General features: G+C 48.1%; 1 protein-coding gene across 1 annotated transcript in view; it reads left to right on the top strand.

Annotated features, from left to right (window-relative positions):
* The window catches only part of LOC147460795 (uncharacterized), a 59,416-nt gene extending 38,554 nt beyond the window's left edge, over positions 1-20,862 (top strand). The window contains exons 2-6 of the mRNA XM_086508499.1: positions 18,258-18,495; positions 18,679-18,696; positions 18,820-18,918; positions 18,995-19,363; positions 19,447-20,862. Coding sequence (XP_086364625.1) covers positions 18,375-18,495; positions 18,679-18,696; positions 18,820-18,918; positions 18,995-19,107 — 351 coding nt within the window. The 5' untranslated portion in view covers positions 18,258-18,374 and the 3' untranslated portion in view covers positions 19,108-19,363; positions 19,447-20,862. The remainder of the gene's footprint in view (positions 1-18,257; positions 18,496-18,678; positions 18,697-18,819; positions 18,919-18,994; positions 19,364-19,446) is intronic.
* Positions 20,863-23,362: the final 2,500 nt, after the last annotated feature.

Here is a 23,362-nt window from a genome sequence, read left to right as displayed (position 1 = left end):
CAGATGCACAACAAAAGGTCTCAAGAGCCTGCTCACACCTTTGAAGGTTGGCCTCCTGGCCATCCAAGTACAAGGCTGATTCGTCTGCAAACTCAACGTCCAATAGCTCATCTCCCCGAATAGGGAGTGCTAAGCCACGTAAACCAACCTGCTGTGAAAACCAAAAACCTGCTCATCGCCTCAGCATAGAACAGAAAGAGGAAGGGGGGCAAGAGGGCAGCCCTGTCTGACCGAGCGTGTGAGCACGAAACGATCACCTCTACCTCCTGGCAAAAGTACCTGACTGTGTGCCCGTTTGTACAGAGCAGACACCCCTCTGATCCAAGCACCTGAAAAGCCCATCCTGCGTAAAGTGCCCTCCAAAAAGTCCCAGTCAACTCTGTCGTAGGCCTTCTCAAAATCGAGAAGAAGAATCACGAGATCCTCACCACGGAGCCGCGCGAGGACAGAAGCCTCCCAAAAAGTAAAGATGTTGTCAAGGATACTACGCTCCTTGACAAAACCTGTCTGTGTCCCATGTATAATGCATCCTGCATGTCAAGGCTCTCAATCCAAAGACCCTCCACTTGCTCGAAGCGGTGATTCCAGCAAGACCCTCTCTGGGATGCGAAGCATCTTGCTCCCCCTCCTTTGCCTATCAGTCACGGTAAGGATCACTGGAGCATGGTCCAAAAAGGAAGTCCCTGCGAGAATGCCAACTGTCCCACCCAAGTCACAGAAGTGGTCACTAGCGTAGAAGCGATCTATCTGAGATAGATTCACGCCTCCCACTCTGTGGGCCGAACGAGAGAAGGCCAAGCTATCTGGGGGCCTCATGAAGCTGGAATGCTGCCACACATCTGAAACCCGCAGTCATACATAACCTCTCCCAAGCTGCCAACTCAACTCCATGCACAGTAGTATGGCTACCACCAATCCTGTCAGAGGGTTCCTCCAACATGTTGAATTCACCCCCTATGCACCATTGCTCTGCCTGTGGCAGAGACTCAACAATCTGAGACCAAAAGTCTGCACGTGCACTCGCCACATTGGGCGCATAGATGTTCAGGAAGCCCACGAGACAACCTTGAACCTGCATAGTGATCCACTGAGCTCTGCCTGGCACAATAATCCCTCTGCCCACAATGGCTTGCTGCATAGAATCCGCAATAGTCATACATACCCCGCCTTGGATGCCACCAGGTCCAAATGCAGCTGACCAAAAAGTCTCATATCGTCCATGCAAAAGCTGACCACAACGTCTAATGCGGCTCTCACACAGATGATGCTTCTGTAGCATAAGAATGTCAATCTCTCCTCCCACAAGGCATCGTTGAAGCTCTTGACGCAGTCGGCCCCTCTGACGCTGAAACTGGGGCCCATCTAATCCCTGTACATTCCTCATGGGGAGTGAGAAAGAACTGATGCTACTGCAACAGCTAACCGTGCTATCTTCGAGGCTGGCTTGGATGGGGAGTAATCCGCATCCGAGCGTCCTCGAGGTAGGCAAGACTGCAGAGAGTGTCTAGCCCAAGCCCAAGTAGACCGAGCCGTGTGTAAAGCAACCTCCTTTGTCCAGGAGTCCTCATGTATGTGTACATAGCATGGCGGGCTCTGCGTGTCAGCAAAGAAGTGAACCACAATGGCTGTACATCCTGTTGCGTCTGGAAGTGTCACAACAAACTTTGCCAATGGCCAAAAAGTCTGAAGCAAGTCTGTAACCCCTAGGTCTCCCATGAGAGGAGAGAACTCTAGGGCCTATGTTTGCAGCCACTCCAACTCTGAGTCTATAGTCCACTCAGCCTGGTCCCTGCCGCATAGGAAAAAAGACAAGCCAACCGTTGAGTCCAAGGCCTCTTTCCCCATAGCTGCAAGAAACAAAATGTGAACTATGAAGCAGGCTGCCTCAACGTCCGGTGAGGGGTCGCCGAGAAACCGTGTAGAGTCGTAGGCCAAGAAATCCCAACGGCGACGAATGTCGAAGCTCGTCAGACCACGAGGAATTGCTGCGAAGGGAGACATATGCACCAGAAGAGGGGGTCGCAAGAAAGGTTGTCCCTCTCTCGCTAAGCGACTCGTGGCAAAGGCGTTGCCAAGAGATCTCCTAGCAGCCGAGGAAGGCCTTGCCCCCTGAGACGGCTGTGAGACTAGAGCGGGAGGGGGTGAGGGAGCAAGGGGGGCGAGGGGGATCGACAAAGATAGGAGGGCGAGATAGAGACGCAGAGGGAGGAGGAGGGGGGGGGAATAGAGGGAACTCAGGGGGAGGAGGGGATGTCGAGGGTGAGGCTGAGGTGGTGGTTGGAGCAGGGACCTCGTCCTACTGAAGAGGGTCAAAACGGTTCCCTGCGGGAACCCTCTTCTGCTGGGCAGGGTCCTGAGGACCACTCTGAGTGCCAGGTTGGCGCCGTGGCCCCTGCCGTCGTCGACCACGAACCTGCTGCCAGCCCTCCTCCGCTTGAGCCCCAGGCTCAGAGAGTGGCTCTGCCTGCGTACTCGGTGAATCTGCCTGCTGTTGCTGGCCAGTCCTTGCTGGCTAGGGCGAAGCCTGTGGTGTGGGTCGGGGTCTCCTCCGTGGACAGGCCTTCGCAAGATGGCCCATCAATTGACAAATGAGACACTGATTCGGGAGGCCCGAATACTCCACGCTCTATCTGAACCAACCCCCACTCACGCGAGGAAGTAGGATAACCTTGGGGAGAGTGTGGGTGTCCCTAACTAGAACACGTATTGAGGAAATGCCGGCTGCCTTGGTAGCTACTGAGGCTACCGTGCGAGGTGTCTCCAGGACAGTCCAATCGCTGAGCCTATCCTAGTCAAAAGTGGTAAGTACTCCCTCCTCAAACCAAGAAAGCAGACGGAGACGAGGAGGTGTGCCTCCTCTACCAGAACATCTGAAGCTGATGGTCAAAAGGCTCATCGCGATGACCTTGGACGCCGTCTCGGAGGTCTCAAACTCTATCTGATAGTAGCCGTGTTCGAGGAATTAAACGTCCAAGATCTTGCCCACCTCTGCGAGAAAGCGAGCCTGGAGGAGATCACGCAGCTCTCCTCTACTGGCTCCGGTGCCCAGAATCTTGCAGATGACGGAGGTCGCTTGCAGGCGTTCCACCTGTGCGGCTAGGCTCGCTTGCTCTGTCGGTGAAAGAGCAAGTCGAATGGTGGGCTTAGCGGGGTCGGGCGAGGGGACTTCACTGGAGTTCCTCTGTGGCGGAGCTTGAGTCTCTATCTGTGTCTGTTGCTGTGGAGAAGAGGCGGAGAAACGTCGACGAGGGGGTAAGCTGTCGCTGGACCAAGCACGCCTAAGGTGCTAGCGAGGCCTGACAAACAGGAGAGGCTAGGTTGGGGGGCGGACAGGGAATTGGCGAGGGGGGGGGGGGGGGGGGATGGACGGGCAACAGGCAGGAAGCGGGCCGGGCTGGCGATGGGCAGTGTAGTGGGCAGCGGAAGGGGGATGGCGACGGGCAGCGCACTGGGCAAAGGCAGGGGCAGGCGAAGGGCGACGAGCAGCGCGCAGGGGGCGGCAGTGTTGCCAAGAAATGTGTTTCTTCACTCATGAAATGTACGAAACGTTTCTGTATGAGTTCGGGCGTTTCAGAGGTAAAGTCAAGGCACATGTTACATGTAAACCTTGAAGCCTCTTGTTCTTTGTTTCGGTCATGAAATCTTCAATGTTATGAATGTAGCTTCTGTCTTGCTTCTAACGATGAAAGTTAGTCCTATTCTCCCTCTTTTTCATGTCTAATTGTAAGGTAATGCTTAAAACGTGGATGGGGACAATTACCCTATATGGGCTTACATGATGCAACATGTCCTTGTGTGATAGGGTGTTTGGAATATTGTGCAGGGCATTGATGTACGTCCTGGTTCTGAGGATGTAGGCGATGTTGAAAATGTTGCAGGTTTTGGTGGCAGGGTTGCTGCTGCCAGAGTTGTTTTGCCTACAGCTGATTGCCTACAGCGGAGAAGAACTCTTCGCCGGCCCAGTTTGATGTGTGGGTCGTGCGATGCTTGAACTTCATGAAGTACTGTCGCACTTGCTTCTTTGAGCTGTGCCGAAAGCGACACAAAATGAACTGTTGCAGCTTCAATGCTCCAACTTCGTCTATGGTCGTGGGTCCACTTTGTTCAAGAATCTCCGAGGAGGAAAATTCTTGAAACCATTTCCAACACAAAACCATAAACATACTCATTCTATGTAGAGTGACTAGAAAAATACTATTCTCCCTAAATGACTGTGCATGCAATGCAGATGAACAACTTGACGGAGTGCAAAACTGTTCATCAAACACACGCAAAAAGTGAGATCGAATCTTGACTTTTCGACTTAAACCTATCAATTGTGGCAAATCACAACCGAAATGCCGATGCTGGATGGACAATCTTGATCGTGCTCTTTCTAAGACTGTGTCATGTCAAGATTGGTGACTTGATAGAAACGAGACGCTCGTTGCTGCTGCCGGCACCACCCCCCCCCCCCCCCCCCCCCCCCTCCCCCAAACACCCCACCATCGCTGGCCCCCCCTTTCTGCCCTCGCGTAGCTTTTCCCCCTGTGCGTAGCCATCCTACCTGACCCCCATAGTTGCCACGGAGTTTCGAAATGTTTCGTTTGAAACGAGTTTCAGAATTTTCGAAACGGTTTCGTCCGAGACAGAATCTCCAAAACAAAAGTTTCGTGTAAACTAAAGAAATGTACGTAAGTTTAAGTGGTATAAGCTGAGATCTAATCTATACTCAACAACAAACATCTTGAACACATATGTGTTGTTGTCAGCCATGGCGAATGCCTGCACCTGATGTGAACACTGCTCGAAAAGAGGAGAAACGAAGCGGGACCAACATGTGCTATATAGCACAACCCGTAGAAGACTGTAAGGGACCTGTTATGCAGAAACAACACTGACAGAAATTGTGCACAAAATGACGAAATCGCTTGCGCAGCACTAAGAAATCCGAGCAGACCAAGCTATACGAAATGAGCTCGAATCAGAAATCTGAGCAGACCAAGCTATACGAAGTTCTCTGAAGTATTTATCGACCGCTCAACAAAGCTCACAGAAATAGGAGAAAATGAGCAGGCTTGTGTTGGAGATGCTGGCGACTAAGCTCGGGAGATGCAACTTGCCATGATACCAATTTTCGGAATTAGGGTTGCAGTGAAACACACAGCTTGGAGGAGACAAAGGAAGCGCAAGGTGCACAACAGAGAGTATTGTGCGATAAGATAGCCCTAGAGTGATGGGCGTATATACTATGCATGGGGTGAAAAAACATCCTAGTGAGGGAAAAAATTGTCTGGCGGTCCTAAGCGTGTTCACACACATCACTACCACATGTATATGGTAACACTAGGCTGTTTGGGAACATGGGTGAAATCGGCAATTGCTGTGGGTTGGTGGAAATGCTAGCGGTGCTGAGGGACATGGAAACACTAGGATTTGACGAGGTACTTAGGGTGCTTTGTGGAAATAGTGACCCAAGGGGTCACCTTTGTAGGCTGGGAAGCTAGGTCAAGCAGGGCTGATTTGACCTCCGATGACTTCATAAATGATTGTTAGATGTCACTTATTAATAAGTTGGGTCACTATTAAATAAGAAGTGCTTCGATGCAGTGAACTATCTAGGCTGGGTACTAATGATCTGTATGGAAACATTCCACAGCGCATACACCTAGCAGACATTGGTTGTGCTCATGTGCAACCAGAGGGTAGGAAACAAATCTAAAGTGCTTGGACATACAGGCTCACAAGGGTGCCGGAACGCTTCCTAGGTTGTCCTAAACCGTAGAATAGGAGTTACAGCTTGTCCAAATGCACATAAGGTTGAATGTGCACGCGACAATTTCTTGAGTGCATAGATATTATTAAAATGTTGAAGAAAGGACAATGTTGTCTTTCGATCTTTCACTCTAGAAGTAAAAAGTTTTATTGTAGATCCACCATCTTTGAAGTCCTTAGGCTGAGAAAGTGTAGATACAGGTGATGGATAGTAGGGATATGCATATGGGTTCCAATTGTGAAACACAAGGGGAGGTGGTGGCAAGGGTGGCGGCAAATGTGGTGCAAGCTTAGGTGTTGCAACCATCTCACGAAAAACTCCTCGGATTGAAATAGAAGTTGTTGTGGATTGTCACAAAGAAGCTCTTAGGTGGTTGAGGATAAAAGACTAGAGGCATGACAGGCCACAACGTAAACTCAAAAACTATTGAAAGTTTTGCAGCATCGGAAATTCTGTCGAGGATGCTTCAAAAGGATGTCGCAAAGTTCATCGATAAGAAACTAAAAGTACTCGCGAGAATCCATAAAAACTATCTTGTCTGTTCCGAAAGGACCAATTTGCTTGTCTAAACAACAAATGAATGAAGCTTGGATACTTGGTTCATCGACCTCAAGCACAACAATGGAATGTGTCGAGCTGCCTATCTACAAGTATGTCTCTCAGAAGCATATCTCCTCCTTCTGTTCTCGTTTGTTATTCATCTTACTCCATAGCTTGCCGTTTTAAGTTCATACAAGACCGGTTTTCTTGTTAAAACAACAAATGACTAATGCTCTAACACCAGTGTAACGGGTGGGCACCATGTGCCAACTATAAAGAACACCCGCTGTAGCTCCTTCAGATATGGTTTACAGTTCATCATTCTACATGGTGGTTGGTGAGATTCTTTGGTTCTTTGTCATCGAACAATTGCTTTCGTAGTAGCTTTGGTTGCCCTCATTCTTTGGACTTCCGGAGGTGCACGTTTCCGACTCTTTCCTCGAGGGTGGAGCACTTGAGAGTTGAGAAATGATCTGGATACCAGTAGTTTATGCCTTTACTCTCAATTTTGATGCATTCTCTTGGAGTGGTCAGCAACAGTACCTTCTACAGAACTTGGTTGTGCGACTTGTGAGTCGGTTAAGTTGAGGAGTTTCTTGTTGGAGCTAGATTTACTTTCAAGGAACAATATTTATTTCGTGGACGTCTTTCGGGGGTAGTGGCTGGATGGTATAATGGCCGTGTATTGTTCGGCTTCAGAGTTTTGTTGCAGATATCCTCGTCAACGAAACCCTTTCTTTACAATTGCAGATTGCTCACTCCAACTTCTTTCGAGGAGATGAGAGGGGTGGTTACAGTTATGGCATCTCGTTCAGTTGGTCCCAGTTTCTCCAAGGGACTGGTGATAGGGAGGGAGTGTTGTTTTGTGGTTGTGCCCCGCCTATGTGAGGCAGTTTTCTCATGTCAGGATGTGCCAGCCATGTTAAGCTCGGATTTTGGCTTTGTTCCATGGCCATGTAGGCTTCATTCCCCCTAGGGTATTTCTTCCCCTGCTTTTCCAAAGCCCTTTGGGTCAGTAGCTCCCACTTCTAGTTGTTTCCCCATTTACATGAAAGAAAGACACACCTTGATCTCCTCTTTGGGTTGCTGAATAACCTAGTAAGGCGACAAAAAGATTTGCGTCTTATAGTCACCTCAAGACGCTTGACGCTGAGAAGTTATCTAGGTACTTTTTTATTGTAACATTTTCACTATTCGAGGAAGAATGTTTTCTGTCGAGATTCTGTTTGCAAAGCAACCAGAGAGTGACTATCTAGATGTTGTACTTATTACTGTTATGCAATACATGTAACTGAGCCAGAAGGTGATATCCTTCTCTTTTTAAGAGGAATTTTTTTTTTTGACACAGCATGCCAAATCTTGGATGAGAGAGAAGGGGTTGGGTCCCAGTGTTCTAGAGTTGATTATACTCCTAGTTTATAGTGCCCTTCCTAGTGAAATGCAGACCATAATTTGTGACTTAGCACCACCAGCAACAAGGAAAATGTCGGTTTCAACCAGTTTGCTGGTAGGCTGCTATGTCGTACAAGGTCTCTCTCTCTCTCTCTCTCTCTCTCTCTCTCTCTCTCTTTGTGTGTTGTACTGGTGGTAGTTAATTATGGTATTGGGGGTAATCTTGAGATTGTAATCTGCAGCCCTAGAAGCATAGAGGAAGCAAAGGAAGGACTGGCGTGAAGGAAGTCTGTGTGTATCTGACCCGGTTGCTTTAATTTACAATAAAGGACGTGATGGGCTTGATTGCGCAGAATGTCGATGCACATGTGGCGTATTCATGCCTCACGCTACTTTGCCAATTTTCCTGATGAGGACTCGAGGCTTCGAATTCCAGTGGCCTTGCAAAGGATGATGATGATGAATGCCAGCAGGGGATCAGGTCCCGTTGAATCTGTGATTGCAGGGAAATTGAAGAGGTCAAAAAAGCAAGGATGACATGGAGAAAGGTTCTCATCATTGTAGACTGTTCTACATAGTTTGCAAGGTCGAATTTCAAAATCCAAGCTCGCTAAATAGTGGATGCACAAGCACTTGACTATTCCACTTACCTACATTGTGGAAAGATGAATGTGTTGCCAGAGGTAATGTGTTAGTGTCTTGAAACTATATGCTATATTCTTGCGGGATGTTGTCAAAACAACCAAAAGCAAAGAGGCATTAGTGGTTTATGGTTCTAGTTATGCTCAAGCCCAAGCCCAAGTAGACCGAGCCGTGCGTAAAGCAACCTCCTTTGTCCAGGAGTCCTCATGTATGTGTACATAGCATGGTGGGCTCTGCGTGTCAGCAAAGAAGTGAACCACAATGTGTGTACATCGTGTTGCGTCTGGAAGTGTCACAATGTCTGCAGCCACTCCAACACTGAGTCTATAGTCCACTCAACCTGGTCCCTGCCGCATAGGGGAAAAGAGAAGCCAACCGATGAGTCCAAGGCCTCTATCCCCCTAGCTGCAAGAAACAAAACGTGAACTCTGAAGTAGGCTGCCTCAAGGTCTCGTGAGGGGTCGTCGAGAAACCGTGTAAAGTTGTAGGCAAAGAAATCCCAATGGCGACGAATGTCGAAGCTCGTCAGACCACGAGGAACTGCTGCGAATGGAGATGTATGCACGAAAAGAGGGGGTCGCAAGAAAGGTTGTCTCTCTGTCTCTCTCGCTAAGCAACTCGTGGCAAAGGCGCTACCAAGAGATCTCCTAGCAGCCGAGGAAGGCCTTGCCCCTTGGGACGGCTGCGAGACTAGAGCGGGAGGGGGTGAGGGAGCAGGGGGGACAAGGGGGATCGACAAAGGTAGGAGGGCGAGATAGAGAGGCAGAGGGAGGAGGAGGAGGGGGGGGGGGGGGGGGGGGGGGGGGGGGAACTCGGATGGAGGAGGGGATGTCGAGGGTGAGGCTGAGGTGGAGGCAAGAGTAGGGACCTCGTCCTACTGAGGAGGGTCAAAACGGTTTCCCGTGGGAACCCACTGTTGCTAGGCAGGAGCCTGAGGACCACTTTGAGTGCCAGGCTGGCGTGGTGGCCCCTGTCGTCGTCGACCACGAACCTGTTGCCAGCCCTCCTTCGCTTGAGCCCCAGGCTCATAGGGTGGCTCTGCTTGCGTACTCGGTGAATCTGCCTACTGCTGCTGGCCAGCCCTTGCTGGCTGGGGTTGAGCCTGTGGTGTGGGTCGGGGTCTCCTCCGTGGACAGGCCTTCGCAAGATGGCCCATCTTTCGACAAACGAGACATTGATTTGGGAGGCCCGAATACTCCACGCTCTATCTGAACCAACCCCCACTCACCCGAGGAAGTAGGATATCCTTGGGGACAGTGTGGGTGTCCCTAACCAGAACACGTACTGAGGGAATGCCGGTTGCCTTGGCAGCTACTGAGGCTGCCGTGCGAGGTGTCTCCAGGGCAGTCCCAATCGCTGAGCCTATCCTAGACAAAAGTGGTAAGTACTCCCTCCTCAAACCAAGAAAGCAGACGGAGACGGGCAGGTCTGCCTCCTCTTGCAGAACCGGATGGTCAAAAGGCTCATCGCGATGACCTTGGACGCCATCTCGGAGGTCTCAAACTCTATCTGATAGTAGCCTCGTTCGAGGAATTGAACGTCCAAGATCTTGCCCACCTCTGCGAGAAGGCGAGCCTGGAGGAGATCACGCAGCTCTCCTCAGTTGGCTCTGGTGCCTAGAATCTTGCAGATGACGGAGGTCGCCTGTAGGCGTTCCACCTCTGCGGCTAGGCTCGCTTGCGCTGTCGGTGAAAGAGCAAGTCGAATGGTGGGCTCAGCGGGGTCGGGCGAGGGGACTTCACTGGAGTTCCTCTTTGGCGGAGCTTGAGCCTCCATCTATGTCTGTTGCTGTGGAGAAGAGGCGAAGAAACTTCGACGAGGGGGGAAGCTCCTGTTGGACCAAGCACGCCGAAGGTGCTAGCGAGGCCTGACAAGCAAGAGAGGCTGGGCTGGGGGCTGGACAGGGAATTGGCGGGGGGGGGGGGGGGGGGGGGGGGGGGGGGGGGGGGGGATGGGCGGGCAACGAGCAGGAAGCGGGCAGGCTGGCGATGGGCAGTGCAGTGGGCAGCGGGAGGGGCAGGCGATGGGTAGCGCAGTGGGCAGCAGGAGCGGCAGGCAAAGGGCGACGGGCTGCGTGCAGTGCGCAGGGGGTGGCAGTGTTGCCAAGAAACGTGTTTCTTCACTCATGAAATGTACGAAACGTTTCAGAAACGTTTCTGTATGAGTTGGGGCGTTTCAAAGGTAAAGTCAAGGCTCATGTTACATGTAAACCTTGAACCCTCTTGTTCTTTGTTTCGGTCATGAAATCCTCAATGTTATGAATGTAGCTTCTGTCTTGCTTCTAAGGATGAAAGTTAGTCCTATTCTCCCTCTTTTTCATGTTTAATTGCAAGGTAATGCTTAAAACGTGGGTGGGGACAATGTGGGCTTACATGATGCAGCATGTCCTTGTGTGAAAGGGTGTTTGGAATATTGTGCAGGGCATTTATGTACGTCCTGGTTCTGAGGATGAAGGCGATGTTGAGGATGTTGCATGTTTTGGTGGTAGGGTTGCCGCTGCCAGAGTTGTTTTGCCTACAGCTGAGAAGAACTCTTCGCCGGCCCAGTTTGATGTGTGGGTCGTGCGATACTTGAACTTCATGAAGTACTGTCGCACTTGCTTCTTTGAGCTGTGCCGAAAGCGACACAAAATGATCTGTTGCGGCTTCAATGCTCCAACTTCGTCTATGGTTGTGGGTCCTCTCTCTTCAAGAATCTCCGAGGAGGAAAATTCTTGAAACCATTTCCAACACAAAACCATAAACATACCCATTCCATGTAGAGTGACTAGAAAAATACTATTCTCCCTAAATGACTGTGCATGCAATGCAGATGAACAAATTGACTGAGTGCCAAACCATTCATCAAACACACGCAAAAAGTGAGATCGAATCTTGACTTTTCGACTTAAACCTATCAATTGAGGCAAATCACAACCGAAATGCCGATGCTGGATGGACAATCTTGCTCGTGCTCTTTCTAAGACTGTGTCATGCCGAGATTGGTGACTTGATAGAAACGAGACGCTCGCTGCTGCTGCCCGCACACCCCCCCCCTCCCCCCCCCCCGCCATCGTTGGCCCCCCCTTTCTCCCCTCGCATAGCTTTTCCCCCTGTGTGCAGCCCTCCTACCTGCCCCCATAGTTGCCATGGAGATTCGAAACGTTTCGTTTGAAACGAGTTTCAGAATTTTCGAAACGGTTTCGTCCGAGAAAGAAACGCCAAAACAGAAGTTTCGTGTAAACTAAAGAAATGTACATAAGTTTAAGTGGTATAAGCTGAGATCTAATCTATCCTCAGCAACAAACATCTTGAACACATATGTGTTGTTGTCAGCCATGGCGAATGCCTGCACCTGATGTGAACACTGCCCGAAAAGAGGAGAAATGAAGCGGGACCAACACGTGCTATATAGCACAACCCGTACAAGACTGTAAGGGACCTGTGATGCAGAAAACAACACTGACAGAAATTGTGCACAAAATGACGAAATCGCCTGCGCAGCACTGCATGTAGTGGAAACGGAGGCAGAAATGAGCTCGAATCAGATATCTGAGCAGACCAAGCTATACGAAATTCTCTGAAGTATTTATCGACCGCTCAACAAAGCTCATAGAAATAGGAGAAAATGAGCAGGCTTGTGTTGGAGATGCTGACGACTAAGCCCGGGAGATGCAACTTGCCCTGATACCAATTGTCGGAATTAGGGTTGCAGTGAAACACACAGCTTGGAGGAGACAAAGGAAGCTCAAGGCGCACAACAGAGAGTATTGTGCAATAAGATAGCCCTAGAGTGATGGGCGTATATACAATGCATGGGGTGAAAAAACCTCCTAGTGAGGGAAAAAATTGTTTGGCGGTCCTAAGTGTGTTCACACACATCACTACCACATGTATATGGTAACACTAGGCTGTTTGGGAACATGGGTGAAATCGGCAATTGCTGTGGGTTGGTGGAAATGCTAGGGGTGCCGAGGGACATGGAAACACTAGGATTTGACGAGGTACTTAGGGTGCTTTGTGCCCTTGCGGTGTTGATCTGACTTGTGGAAATAGTGACCCAAGGGGTCACCTTTGTAGGATGGGAAGCTAGGTCAAGCAGGGCTGATTTGACCTTCGATGACTTCATAAATGATTGTTAGATGTCACTTATTAATAAGTTGCGTCACTATTAAATAAGAGGTACTTCGATGCAGTGAACTATCTAGGCTGGGTACTAATGATCTGTATGGGAACATTCCTTAGCGCATACACCTAGCAGACACTGGTTGTGCTCATGTGCAATCAGAGGGTAGGAAACAAATCTAAAGTGCCTGGACATACAGGCTCATAAGGGTGCCGGAACGCTTCCTAGGTTGTCCTAAACCGTAGAAATAGGAGTTGCAGCTTGTCCAAATGCACATAGGGTTCAATGTGCACGCGACAATTTCTTGAGTGCATAGATATTATCAAAATGTTGAAGAAAGGACAATGTTGTCTTTGGATCTTTCACTCTAAAAGTAAAAAGTTTTATTGTAGATCCACCATCTTTGAAGTCCTTAGGTTGAGAAAGTGTGGATACAGGTGATGGATAGTAGGGATATGCATATGGGTTCCAATTGTGAAACACAAGGGGAGGTGGTGGCAAGGGTGGCGGCAAATGTGGTGCAAGCTTAGGTGTTGCAACCATCTGACGAAAAACTCCTACAATTGAAATAGCTCTTACATTGTTAGGTGGTTGAGGAAAAAAGACTAGAGGCATGACAGGCCGCAACATAAAACCTAGAAACTATTGAATGTTTTGCAGCATCGTAAAATTTTGTCGAGGATGCTTCAAAAGGATGTCGCAAAGTTCATCGATAAGAAACTAAAAGTACTCGCGAGAATCCAAAAAAACTATCTTGTTTGTTCCGAAAGGACCGATTTGGTTGTCTAAACAACAAATGACTGAAGCTTGGATAATCGGTTCATCAACCTCAAGCACAACAACGGAACGTGTCGACAATTATGTCTCTCAGAAGCATAACTCCTCCTTCTGTTCTCGTTTCTTATTCATCTTACTCCATAGCTTGCCGTTTTAAGTTCATATAGGACCGGTTTTCTTGTTAAAACAACAAATGACTAATGCTCTGACACCAGTGTAATGGGTGGCACCTTGTGCCAACTAAAAAGAACACCAGATGTAGCTCCTTCAGGCATGGTTTACAGTTCATCATTCTACATGGTGGTTGGTGCAATTCTTTGGTTCTTTGTCATCGAACAATTGCTTTCTTAGTAGCTTTGGTAGCCCTCATTCTTTGGACTTCCCGTAGCAACTCGGAGATTCTGGCATTTGGTATGTGACCGGAGGTGCACGTTTCCGACTCTTTCCTCGAGGGTGGAGCACTTGAGAGTTGGGAAATGATCTGGATACCAGTAGTTTATGCCGTTACTCTCAATTTTGATGCATTCTCTTGGAGCGGTCAGCAGCAGTACCTACTACAGAAGTTGGTTGTGCGACTTGTGAGTCGGTTAAGTTGAGCAGTTTCTTGTTGGAGCTGGATTTACTTTCAACGAACAATATTTTATTTCGTGGACGTCTTTCGGGAGTAGTGACTGGATGGTATAACGGCCGTGTATTGTTCGGCTTCAGAGTTTTGTTGCAGATATCCTCGTCAACGAAACCCTTTCTTTACAATTGCAGATTGCTCACTCCAACTTCTTTCGAGGAGATGAGAGGGGTGGTTACAGTTATGGCATCTCGTTCAGTTGGTCCCAGTTTCTCCAAGGGACTGGTGATAGGGAGGGAGTGTTGTTTTGTGGTTGTGCCCCGCCTATGTGAGGCAGTTTTCTCATGTCAGGATGTGCCAGCCATGTTAAGCTCGGATTTTGGCTTTGTTCCATGGCCATGTAGGCTTCATTCCCCCTAGGGTATTTCTTCCCCTGCTTTTCCAAGGCCCTCTAGGTCAGTAGCTCCCACTTCTAGTTGTTTCCCCATTTACATGAAAGAAAGACACACCTTGATCTCCTCTTTGGGTTGCTGAATAACCTAGTAAGGTGACAAAAAGATTTGCGTCTTATAGTCACCTCAAGACGCTTGATGCTGAGAAGTTATCTAGGTACTTTTTTATTGTAACATTTTCACTATTCGAGGAAGAATGTTTTCTGTCGAGATTCTGTTTGCAAAGCAACCAGAGAGTGACTATCTAGATGTTGTACTTATTACTGTTATGCAATACATGTAACTGAGCCAGAAGGTGATATCCTTCTCTTTTTAAGAGGATTTTTTTTTTTTGACACAGCATGCCAAATCTTGGATGAGAGAGAAGGGGTTGGGTCCCAGTGTTCTAGAGTCTAGCATGCCAAATCTTGGATGAGAGAGAAGGGGTTGGGTCCCAGTACGTCAGTATATGCTGTATCCAGAGGGCAGTCGCCTTTCTCAATTCTAGATGATGATATATGGGAGTTTTCTAGGGATGGTGATATCATCCTCCTAGGAGACTTCAATGCTCGAACGGGCAACTGTCAGACAGTCTTCTACGACACCTCAGATGAGATGCTTAGAGAGTTGGATATGGGTGAGCTGGGGTTTGACAGATGCTCACATGACAGAGAGCAGACTGAGTATGGGAGATACCTCACGGAGATGACGACTACACATGGGCTAGCCATACTTAATGGCTTACAGCGGTTTCCTGGAGCAGCAGGCTTCACATGCTTTCCACACAGACATGGGGCCAGTACAGTGGACTATGTTATGACACAGCCGAGCTTTATTCCTTGTATTCAGGATTTCATGGTGGGAGCCAGACCAGTGGGCGTAGCAGTGGATCATGCTCTCTTGACACTGTCCGTATCTTTTCAGTTTAGTACAGCCCAGAAATCAGGAGGCAGGTCACACACCCGTTATACATTTACACCAGAGACTGACTCGGTTTATACAGAGGCGATCTGGGATCGTCTATGCACAGTTGCTCCAGGCCTCTCAGTAGAGGAGTGCACTACTTTATTGACTGAGACACTACATGATGCAGCATCAGAGGCATACCCACACACTCAACCGGATCGGAGGCGACATTCTGGGAGCATGCCCCAGAATAGTTGGTATGATGAGGAGTGCAGAGAGATGAGAGCCCAGCTTCAGAGGGATCTTCATTTAGGAGTCATCACCTACAGACAGTCGCGGATTGCTTTCCGGCGCCTTGTGCGAAAGAAGAAACGAGCTTACCTGGCCCAGATGGAGCGAGACTTGTATCAGTTGTTCTTGAGTAGAGACTCAGGCGAGGCATGGCGACTCTTCCATGAGCACTCCCCTCCCCCAGTGATTACTTCTCCTGATGTGTGGGGCCAGTATGCGGCATCGTTATATACGGTTCCTGGGCAGGATCCCCTTCCAGATCCTACAGAGCCATGTCCACCTACGAGCACCTTCTTTACCACTGAGATGGTAAAGAGAGCCATTGACAGGATGAGGACCCGGAGGGCTTACGATCATGACGGTCTAGTAGCGGAGCACTTTATACATGCTAGGGATATGCTGATGGAGGTTCTTGCAGTGTTGTTCAATCGTGCCATGTGTGAGGGATTACCTGAGACTTGGAGGTTGTCTACTATTGTGCCTATATTCAAGGCAGGTGATCCTACAGAGCCTGGAAATTACCGCACTATTATGGTTGGACACACACTGGCACGATTGTATGCATCCATTATTGAGCAGCAGTTGAGTAACTGGGCAGAGGGTGAGGGTGTACGGGCAAAGGGACAGGCAGGTTTCAGGAGGGGTTTCTCCACTCTTGACCATATTCTGACACTCAGAGCTATCATTGAGGAGGGCAGGTCACATGGGAGACGGATTTATTGTAGCTTTGTGGATTTCCGCAAAGCATTTGACATGGTACCGAGAGCTCGACTGATGCGCAGACTGCAGGAGATGGGGGTGCCCACAGTGTTGATTTGGGGGATTATGGCTTTATACAGATCAGTGATGGGGCATGTACGCACCCCAGAGGGGATATCTGACTTAGTTCACTCCACTATCGGGGTGAAACAGGGTTGCCCATTGTCTCCTACTCTATTTGGTATGTATGTTGATGAGGTGTCTGATTACATTGACAGAGAGGGTGATAGAGGTGCCCAGCTGGCAGGGACGTGGATCCCATTGTTGTTATATGCTGATGATATTGTCTTGATCTCTGACTCACCAGAGGGTATGCAGCGACAGTTGGATGCATTACACAGTTTTGCAGAGGATAGTGGATTGTCTGTAAACCTTGGTAAAACCAAGGTCATGGTGTTTAACACCACACCGCAGTGGATCAGGAGATCGGCACCGACCTTCACGTATGGTCAAGAGATTGTGGAGTATACAGATGCATACACTTACCTTGGGATAGTCTTCACTGGGCCGAGGTTTTCTTTGGGGAGAGCAGCAAAGACTAGACTGACCAGAGCTTATGCGGCCTTGGGAGGCTTGGAGAGGATGTGTTCGCAGGTTCAGTTCCAGGAACCTCGGACAAAGTTATGGCTCTTTGATACTTTAGTAGCCTCAGCTATGATGTATGGGGTACAGGTATGGGGACCTTCTGTAGGCCAGGATGGTTGGAGACGTATGGAGAGGCCCTTGGTATCTATGATCTCCCGATTGATTAGAGCCAAGGCCTCCGTACCTCACGCGATCATTCGAGCAGAGCTAGCTGCCCCCCCCATGGAGATTGAGGCGCTTACCAGATCAGTGTCCTTTGTGCACAGCCTATGGGATACTACTAGAGACAGATATGCTAGATTGGCCCTTGAGTCTTCCAGACAGTTAGCTCTACAGGGGGACACTTCATGCTGGTATGCACAGATGACTTCATGGTTTCAGACGCATGGCTTCACCATGGACAGGTTGCCCCCTTTCCAGTATTCTCTTCAGGCACCCTCGCTGTCTCTTACACGGGTGGAGATCACTAGACTCATTCGTCAGGACCTGATCCAGCTCGACACCAGGAGGACATGGATAGAGCCGCCTCAGGAGTTGAGCACGAAGATGGCTTTCTATAGAGAGCATCTTCTCCACCTCACAGGAGATGGGTTTGTGATTCGACCCAGCTACATGGACACACATATGTCTCATGGTTTGCGTTGTGCCATTGGTCAGATACGCACATCCTCACATCAGCTCGAGATTGAGACCGGTAGATTCAGAGGGATACCAGCAGACAGCAGGATATGCCGATTATGCCAGAGAGAGCCAGAGACAGAGTTGCACTACATATGTCATTGCACAGTGTTCTATGAGATACTGGGGCGTTTCCACTGCTTATTCAGAGAGGGTTTTGGTCCTCTATCTAGGGTCATGAGTTATGAGGATCAGAGATGTCTTGGACTATATCTACTTGAGTTACACAGGTATAGAGACACTTTACTGGGGAGAGCTAGAGAGAGGCAGTCCCAGAGACACATTACAGATTTCTTTTCACTAGATATGGGACAGCCAGAGGAGCAGCCACCACTGCAGAGCTCGTCCCACACTCATTCGACCACTACTGGCACTCTCATCGACCGAGCATTGGAGCTACAGAGATACAGACGACCGCGACTGAGGAGAGGAGCTACACAGCATCGACGGAGACTACAACAGAAGATTCGAGCCATACTCTCTCGACATCCAGAGTGCAGATGAGGATGGATCCTCACCATTTCTTCCATCTTTGTTTCACACACTGTTACATCCAGTTTACCGGGTACCTATTGTATCAGCTGCTACACCCACGTAGTTTTAGATTGTAGTAGTAGTAGTAGTATTTTGTTCCACTTCTAGTTCTTTTGTACCCAGACATGGTATTAGATTCACTATTTTGTAACTGATTGGTCTCATAGGTCATTTTGGCCTTTTGAAGACGTTAATATAACATTTCATTTCATTTCATTTCTCTCTCTCTCTCTTTGTGTGTTGTACTGGTGGTAGTTAATTATGGTATTGGGGGTAATCTTGAGATTGTAATCTGCAGCCCTAGAAGCGTAGAGGAAGCAAAGGAAGGACTGGCGTGAAGGAAGTCTGTGTGTATCTGACCCGGTTGCTTTAATTACAATAAAGGAGGTGATGGGCTTGATTGCGCAGAAAGTCGATGCATATGTGGCGGATTTATGCCTCACGCTACTCTGCCAATTTTCCTGATGAGGACTCGAGGCTTCGAATTCCAGTGGCCTTGCAAAGGATGATGATGATGAATGCCAGCAGGGGATCAGGTCCCGTTGAATCTGTGATTGCAGGGAAATTGAAGAGGTCAAAAAAGCAAGGATGACATGAGAAAGGTTCTCATCATTGTAGACTGTTCTACATAGTTTGCAAGGTCGAATTTCAAAATCCAAGCTCGCTAAATAGCAGATGCACAAGCACGTGACTATTCCACTTACCTACATTGTGGAAAGACAAATGTGTTGCCAGAGGTAATGTGTTAGTGTCTTGAAACTATATGCTATATTCTTGCGGGATGTTGTCAAAACAACGAAAAACAAAGGGGCATGAGTGGTTTATGGTTCTAATTATGCTCGACTTGTTGCCGAATGCAGGCATCATGGCATACAGGAACAGGCTGATTGCAAATGCCGTCTTTGAAACCCTCAATGCTGTCTTGGAAATTGCAGGTTCATACGTGTCTTTTCAGACAGGTGAAGTCTATGCTAGTAGGATTTGGAACTGGAGGTATCGATTCTGCATATCAGGCAATCTGGGTGAATGCAATAGACACACATAGATCATTGAGCAACGTCACTAACAACCTGGTGGAGGTGGAGAAGGCAATGAAGGTGGTGAATGTTTTGCTCACACTGGTGGTGTCACATCACAGATCTGGATGAGCTTCTGGAGGCTCCGCGGATGCCCAGTCATCGACTCCTCGAATTGGGACACATGGAGAAGGAGATCGAGGGGGTCGCAGCATAGATGCCCCCGACAGTCAGTGAGGTTCGGGTGTGGAGTCTCAAGTGCAAGAATGTGGTGATCGTGTGGCGGAGAGGTTTGCATAAATGCCACTACCATAATCTAGCTGCAATACATATACGAGCTCTTTGTGCATGCAAGGAAGAAAGAGATTATGGAAAGGCAGGATGCTTTGTACGTAGAATGTAGCTCAATCGCCATTCGCACATTGTTTTGATGTATGATTGAAATTGTATTGTTCGTATGACGATTGACAGGCACGCGGAGTGACTGGGGCAGATCCAAGCATTGGACCTGGGTGACTACCTGGAGGTAGCGAGCCAGGTTGACATGTGCACTGCACGACTACTCATAAGCTACTGGACTGCTAGCCACCCAGAACGGGCTCTGCAATATCACTACCTGCTGCCACCAGAGCCGTTCGTTGGCTGGCCTGCAATGACGAAGTGAGGAGAATGCTGATGGCATGTCAACAGCAAGCTGTCATCTCCAGACCACCATAGGTCCACCCTACCTTGTAAGCTCACGCCTCGTGCTTGACTCCATCCCGGTCGGCTTGCTTATTGATCCAATCAGGCAAGAGCGAAGTATGCCCGTTTTCCCCACGGTCCGATTGTGTGTGCGCATCGAGGAATGGTCTTCATGGGTGGGCACATGGCGGTCCGAGCGGCGAGGTCTACCTACTTGCTGCGGCGGTCTTCCACGTTCCGTGATCGATGGCACTACCAAGTCTTCAGCTACGAGGCGACTGCTCCCTAGCCATTCCAGTATGCTTAGAACCTCGCCACCAACGAGCCATCCCTCATGAGTCAGCCCAGCAAGGCAAGCCTCTTCCTGCACATGACACCTTTCACATGTTGAAGGCTTCGCTCTCCTCCGCATACCAGAATCAAGGCGTCTCCTAACCCACCACCATTGCAAATGATAGCTTGTTAGCCAAGCTCACGATCACCTTCCAACTTAATGTTGTCATCCATCCGCAGTCTTTTATCAAGAAGGATGATATCAAGGTCCTCACAAATATTACGTCCAATGGGGATAAGGTTTGCCAGGTTTAACGACCAACAATTTGCTGTTGCTGGTGTGGATTGGATTTAGATCGATTAAGTGGTTCTAGCGCACGTGAGCTGGGTATCACTATTGAGATGACAACAACGGTGGAGCACATCCTGCAGCGTATAATACCAACCACCACTTGGCCATTGCTCAAATACAGCACGGGGTGGCATCTACATTACAACAAGCATGCATAAAATCAACGGTGATGAACTCTTCCCTACGCAATTGTAATTTGTTTATAATGAAAAAGGCCCTTCAACACCAGAGGAGGAGCATAAGTCCCCTTGCAACACTGGAGGGGATAAAAGTGGCGAGGGAAGGGCACGTTCCCTACGGTATTATTATAAATGTGGACAAAGGTGCCAACTCCACACCATACATATGTATCATGTATGGTCTTTTAAACTAGTTTGATCTTTGATTGAGATTTTGAATACTGTTTGACAATGTTTGGAATAGATTACATTTCACGTGCACATCTAACCCTATGTGCATGTGGACAAGCTGTAACTTCTACTTCTAGGATTAAGGACAGCCTAGGAAGTGTTCTGGCACCTTTGTGAGCCTGTACGCAAGACGTGCATGCCCAGGTTCTTTAGAGTAGTTGCGTACCCTTTGATTGTACATTCGCACCAGTGCATGCCCAGGCTCTTTAGAGTAGTTGCGTACCCTTTGATTGCACATTCGCACCACTAGTGTTTGTTGTTTGCTTGGTGCAGGCATTGGGGTGTGTTACCACTTAGTTGTAGATTATCTGGCCTAGGTAGTTACCGCATGTGAAGCACGGCTTACAACGCCTTTTTTATTCAAACTTATTAATAAGTGCATATTAACGAAGTCGCGGAGTTTCTAGCCGCATGTGGACCCAGACTTTTGGACATATATAGTGAAAATGAACACTGCTGCTTAATAGCACTTTACAAAGTGCTGCATGTTATTGTCTTCCAAAACGATAGGCCAAAGACTGTGTGCAACATAGGTGTTGACCAATGAGCAAGGTGGTGGGCTGTCAATCAAATTGGTCTATCGATTGTGCTGGCTGTTGACTAGAGTGAAGTCCCTTCGTGTAGTAGCAAGCGTGAAGTGAACTTTTGTGTGCGTGGAAAACCGGGTGCATGCACGTGTGTGAAAGTTTGAACTGTTGATGCTGCCTTTGAAGAACACTCTTACTATATGTGTTTATTCATAACCGAACTTAGATAAAAACTGAAACTAAACTAGAACTCGAGACAAAGACTCCAGAGATTGAATGTGTGTTGATTTATTAAAATGTGTTACAAGGGTGTTCTTATATAGAAACTTAAGAGACACGATGAAAAGACATGACCATAGTTCAAGAGACATGACTCTATGCCAATAGTTGTGTCCTTCTGCTGTAGAGTCGTGACCCTTCGGCGTAAAGATGCAACCATTCATAGAAGAGGCATGGCTATTCGCCAAACAGGTGCGACTCTTGGGCGAAGAGACGCATCCTTTCGAGAACAAGGGTCTGTGATCTTGTACGTCTTTGTATCTGCAAAAGAATCAAGTGAAGAAGGTAATACAAAGACAAAGAATACGTCACAATCGTGACATTCTCTCCCATTTAAAATAAAACCGAGGGGTAGTTATAGAAACTCGAAAGAAGGAAAATATATTTTTGCTTGCTTCTTCATCCAAAGCTCTAACGGTTAAGTCCCACGTCATGGCATTGTTATTGACCATAACTATCTTGCCAAACTGAAAACTGGTCATATCTGTAACTTGATTAGGGCCTTTGTCAAAGTCATTTGTAACTTTGAGCTTTGTCCAAGAAAAGATTGAACCTTTATCTGCATCAAGTGAAACTATTGGTAAACTCACTTGAGTTTTCTGACGAGGGACGACCACTGGTTGGAAATCTGGAAGGTATTCCATTGGTTTGTTTGGAAGAGTAAAATTCTCTTGAAGGGATGTCGTAGACTGAGACAGAGTAGTATTTGGAGGTATATCCATATGTAAAGGTTTATCAATAGAACAAGTTGTGTCCAAAGATTCAATTGCAGCGACTGAAGTCGTGCTGTAAGAGTCTGTATCTGTTTTATCCTTTGTACCGCTGAAGGTAAGGACTGGAATCTTCAAGTTTGCAAAATTATCATTCACCAGTGCATTTGCTATCTGTTTAGAGAGAGAGAGACTTTATCCTGCAAGGGCGGTGACGAGGCGAATTTTTCAGCTTGGTTCACGGCCAAAGAAGGGATTATGTGCTTATTGGTCGTCACACAAGAATCAAAATCTTTTGAATCTTCAGTTGTTTTACGGATATCAAGGCTTCCAATTGAGAAGGAGGAGGTTGAGGGAGTTGTTGCCTCTTAGATCTCCAATGTTGCCTCTTAGATCTTTGGAGAATCCTCTTGCACAAGGAAAGGATCAATAAATCATCAACTTTACCACCATCAAACAAGAAAGACTTAAATGTAGGGCGTGGCTCATGAAGGGGATCTTGTCCAACGTCGCGGCATTCACGATCGAGTATTGGACTAGGGTCAAATATATGTACCATTAAGTAAGCCCATCTTGATATTGTTGTTTTCTTTTTAAGATGAGATCCTTTGTAAGCTTCATGTTGCTGCTTTTGTTGCTGATGATTCCAATAAGAAGTAGGTTGCTTAGAACTGTAACATTTCCAGGAATATTCATGCTGAGACTTTTGCTGCTGGCACGAAGGTACTCTGTGTCTAGTTGTCTGAGAAACCATGCTTTGGGTGAGAAAATTTGAGTTCCGAAGTCTTTGGTTTGAGTGGTTCGTTCTGGTCGACCACTAAAGCTTCAAAAGAAGATGGCGGAGAAGCATCATTTGTAGTCCAAGAAGTAGTAGTATGACTCCGGGAAGAGGTTTGCGTCTGCATTTGCTCCAAGCGAGTGTGAAGTGATGCGAGGCTCGTGGAAAGTGCTACCATCTGCTCCTTGATAAGAGTAAGGGCATCCTGAGATTGACCTTCTCCGTCCTGAGATCTTGGCATGGTTACGCTTCAAAGGGAACTCGATGGCATGGTTATGCTTCAAAGGGAACTCGAACAGGTGCAGGAGCAGGTTCTGGAACGAGTACTCCAGGAGTTGAAGCTATGTTTGAAACTGGTTCGGGATCTGGAGTTT

The sequence above is a fragment of the Adiantum capillus-veneris genome, chromosome 3, assembly GCF_014529385.1.
Source record: "Adiantum capillus-veneris isolate H3 chromosome 3, ASM1452938v2, whole genome shotgun sequence".
Taxonomy (NCBI): Eukaryota; Viridiplantae; Streptophyta; class Polypodiopsida; order Polypodiales; family Pteridaceae; genus Adiantum; species Adiantum capillus-veneris.
This window is presented reverse-complemented; position numbering and strand designations above follow the sequence as displayed.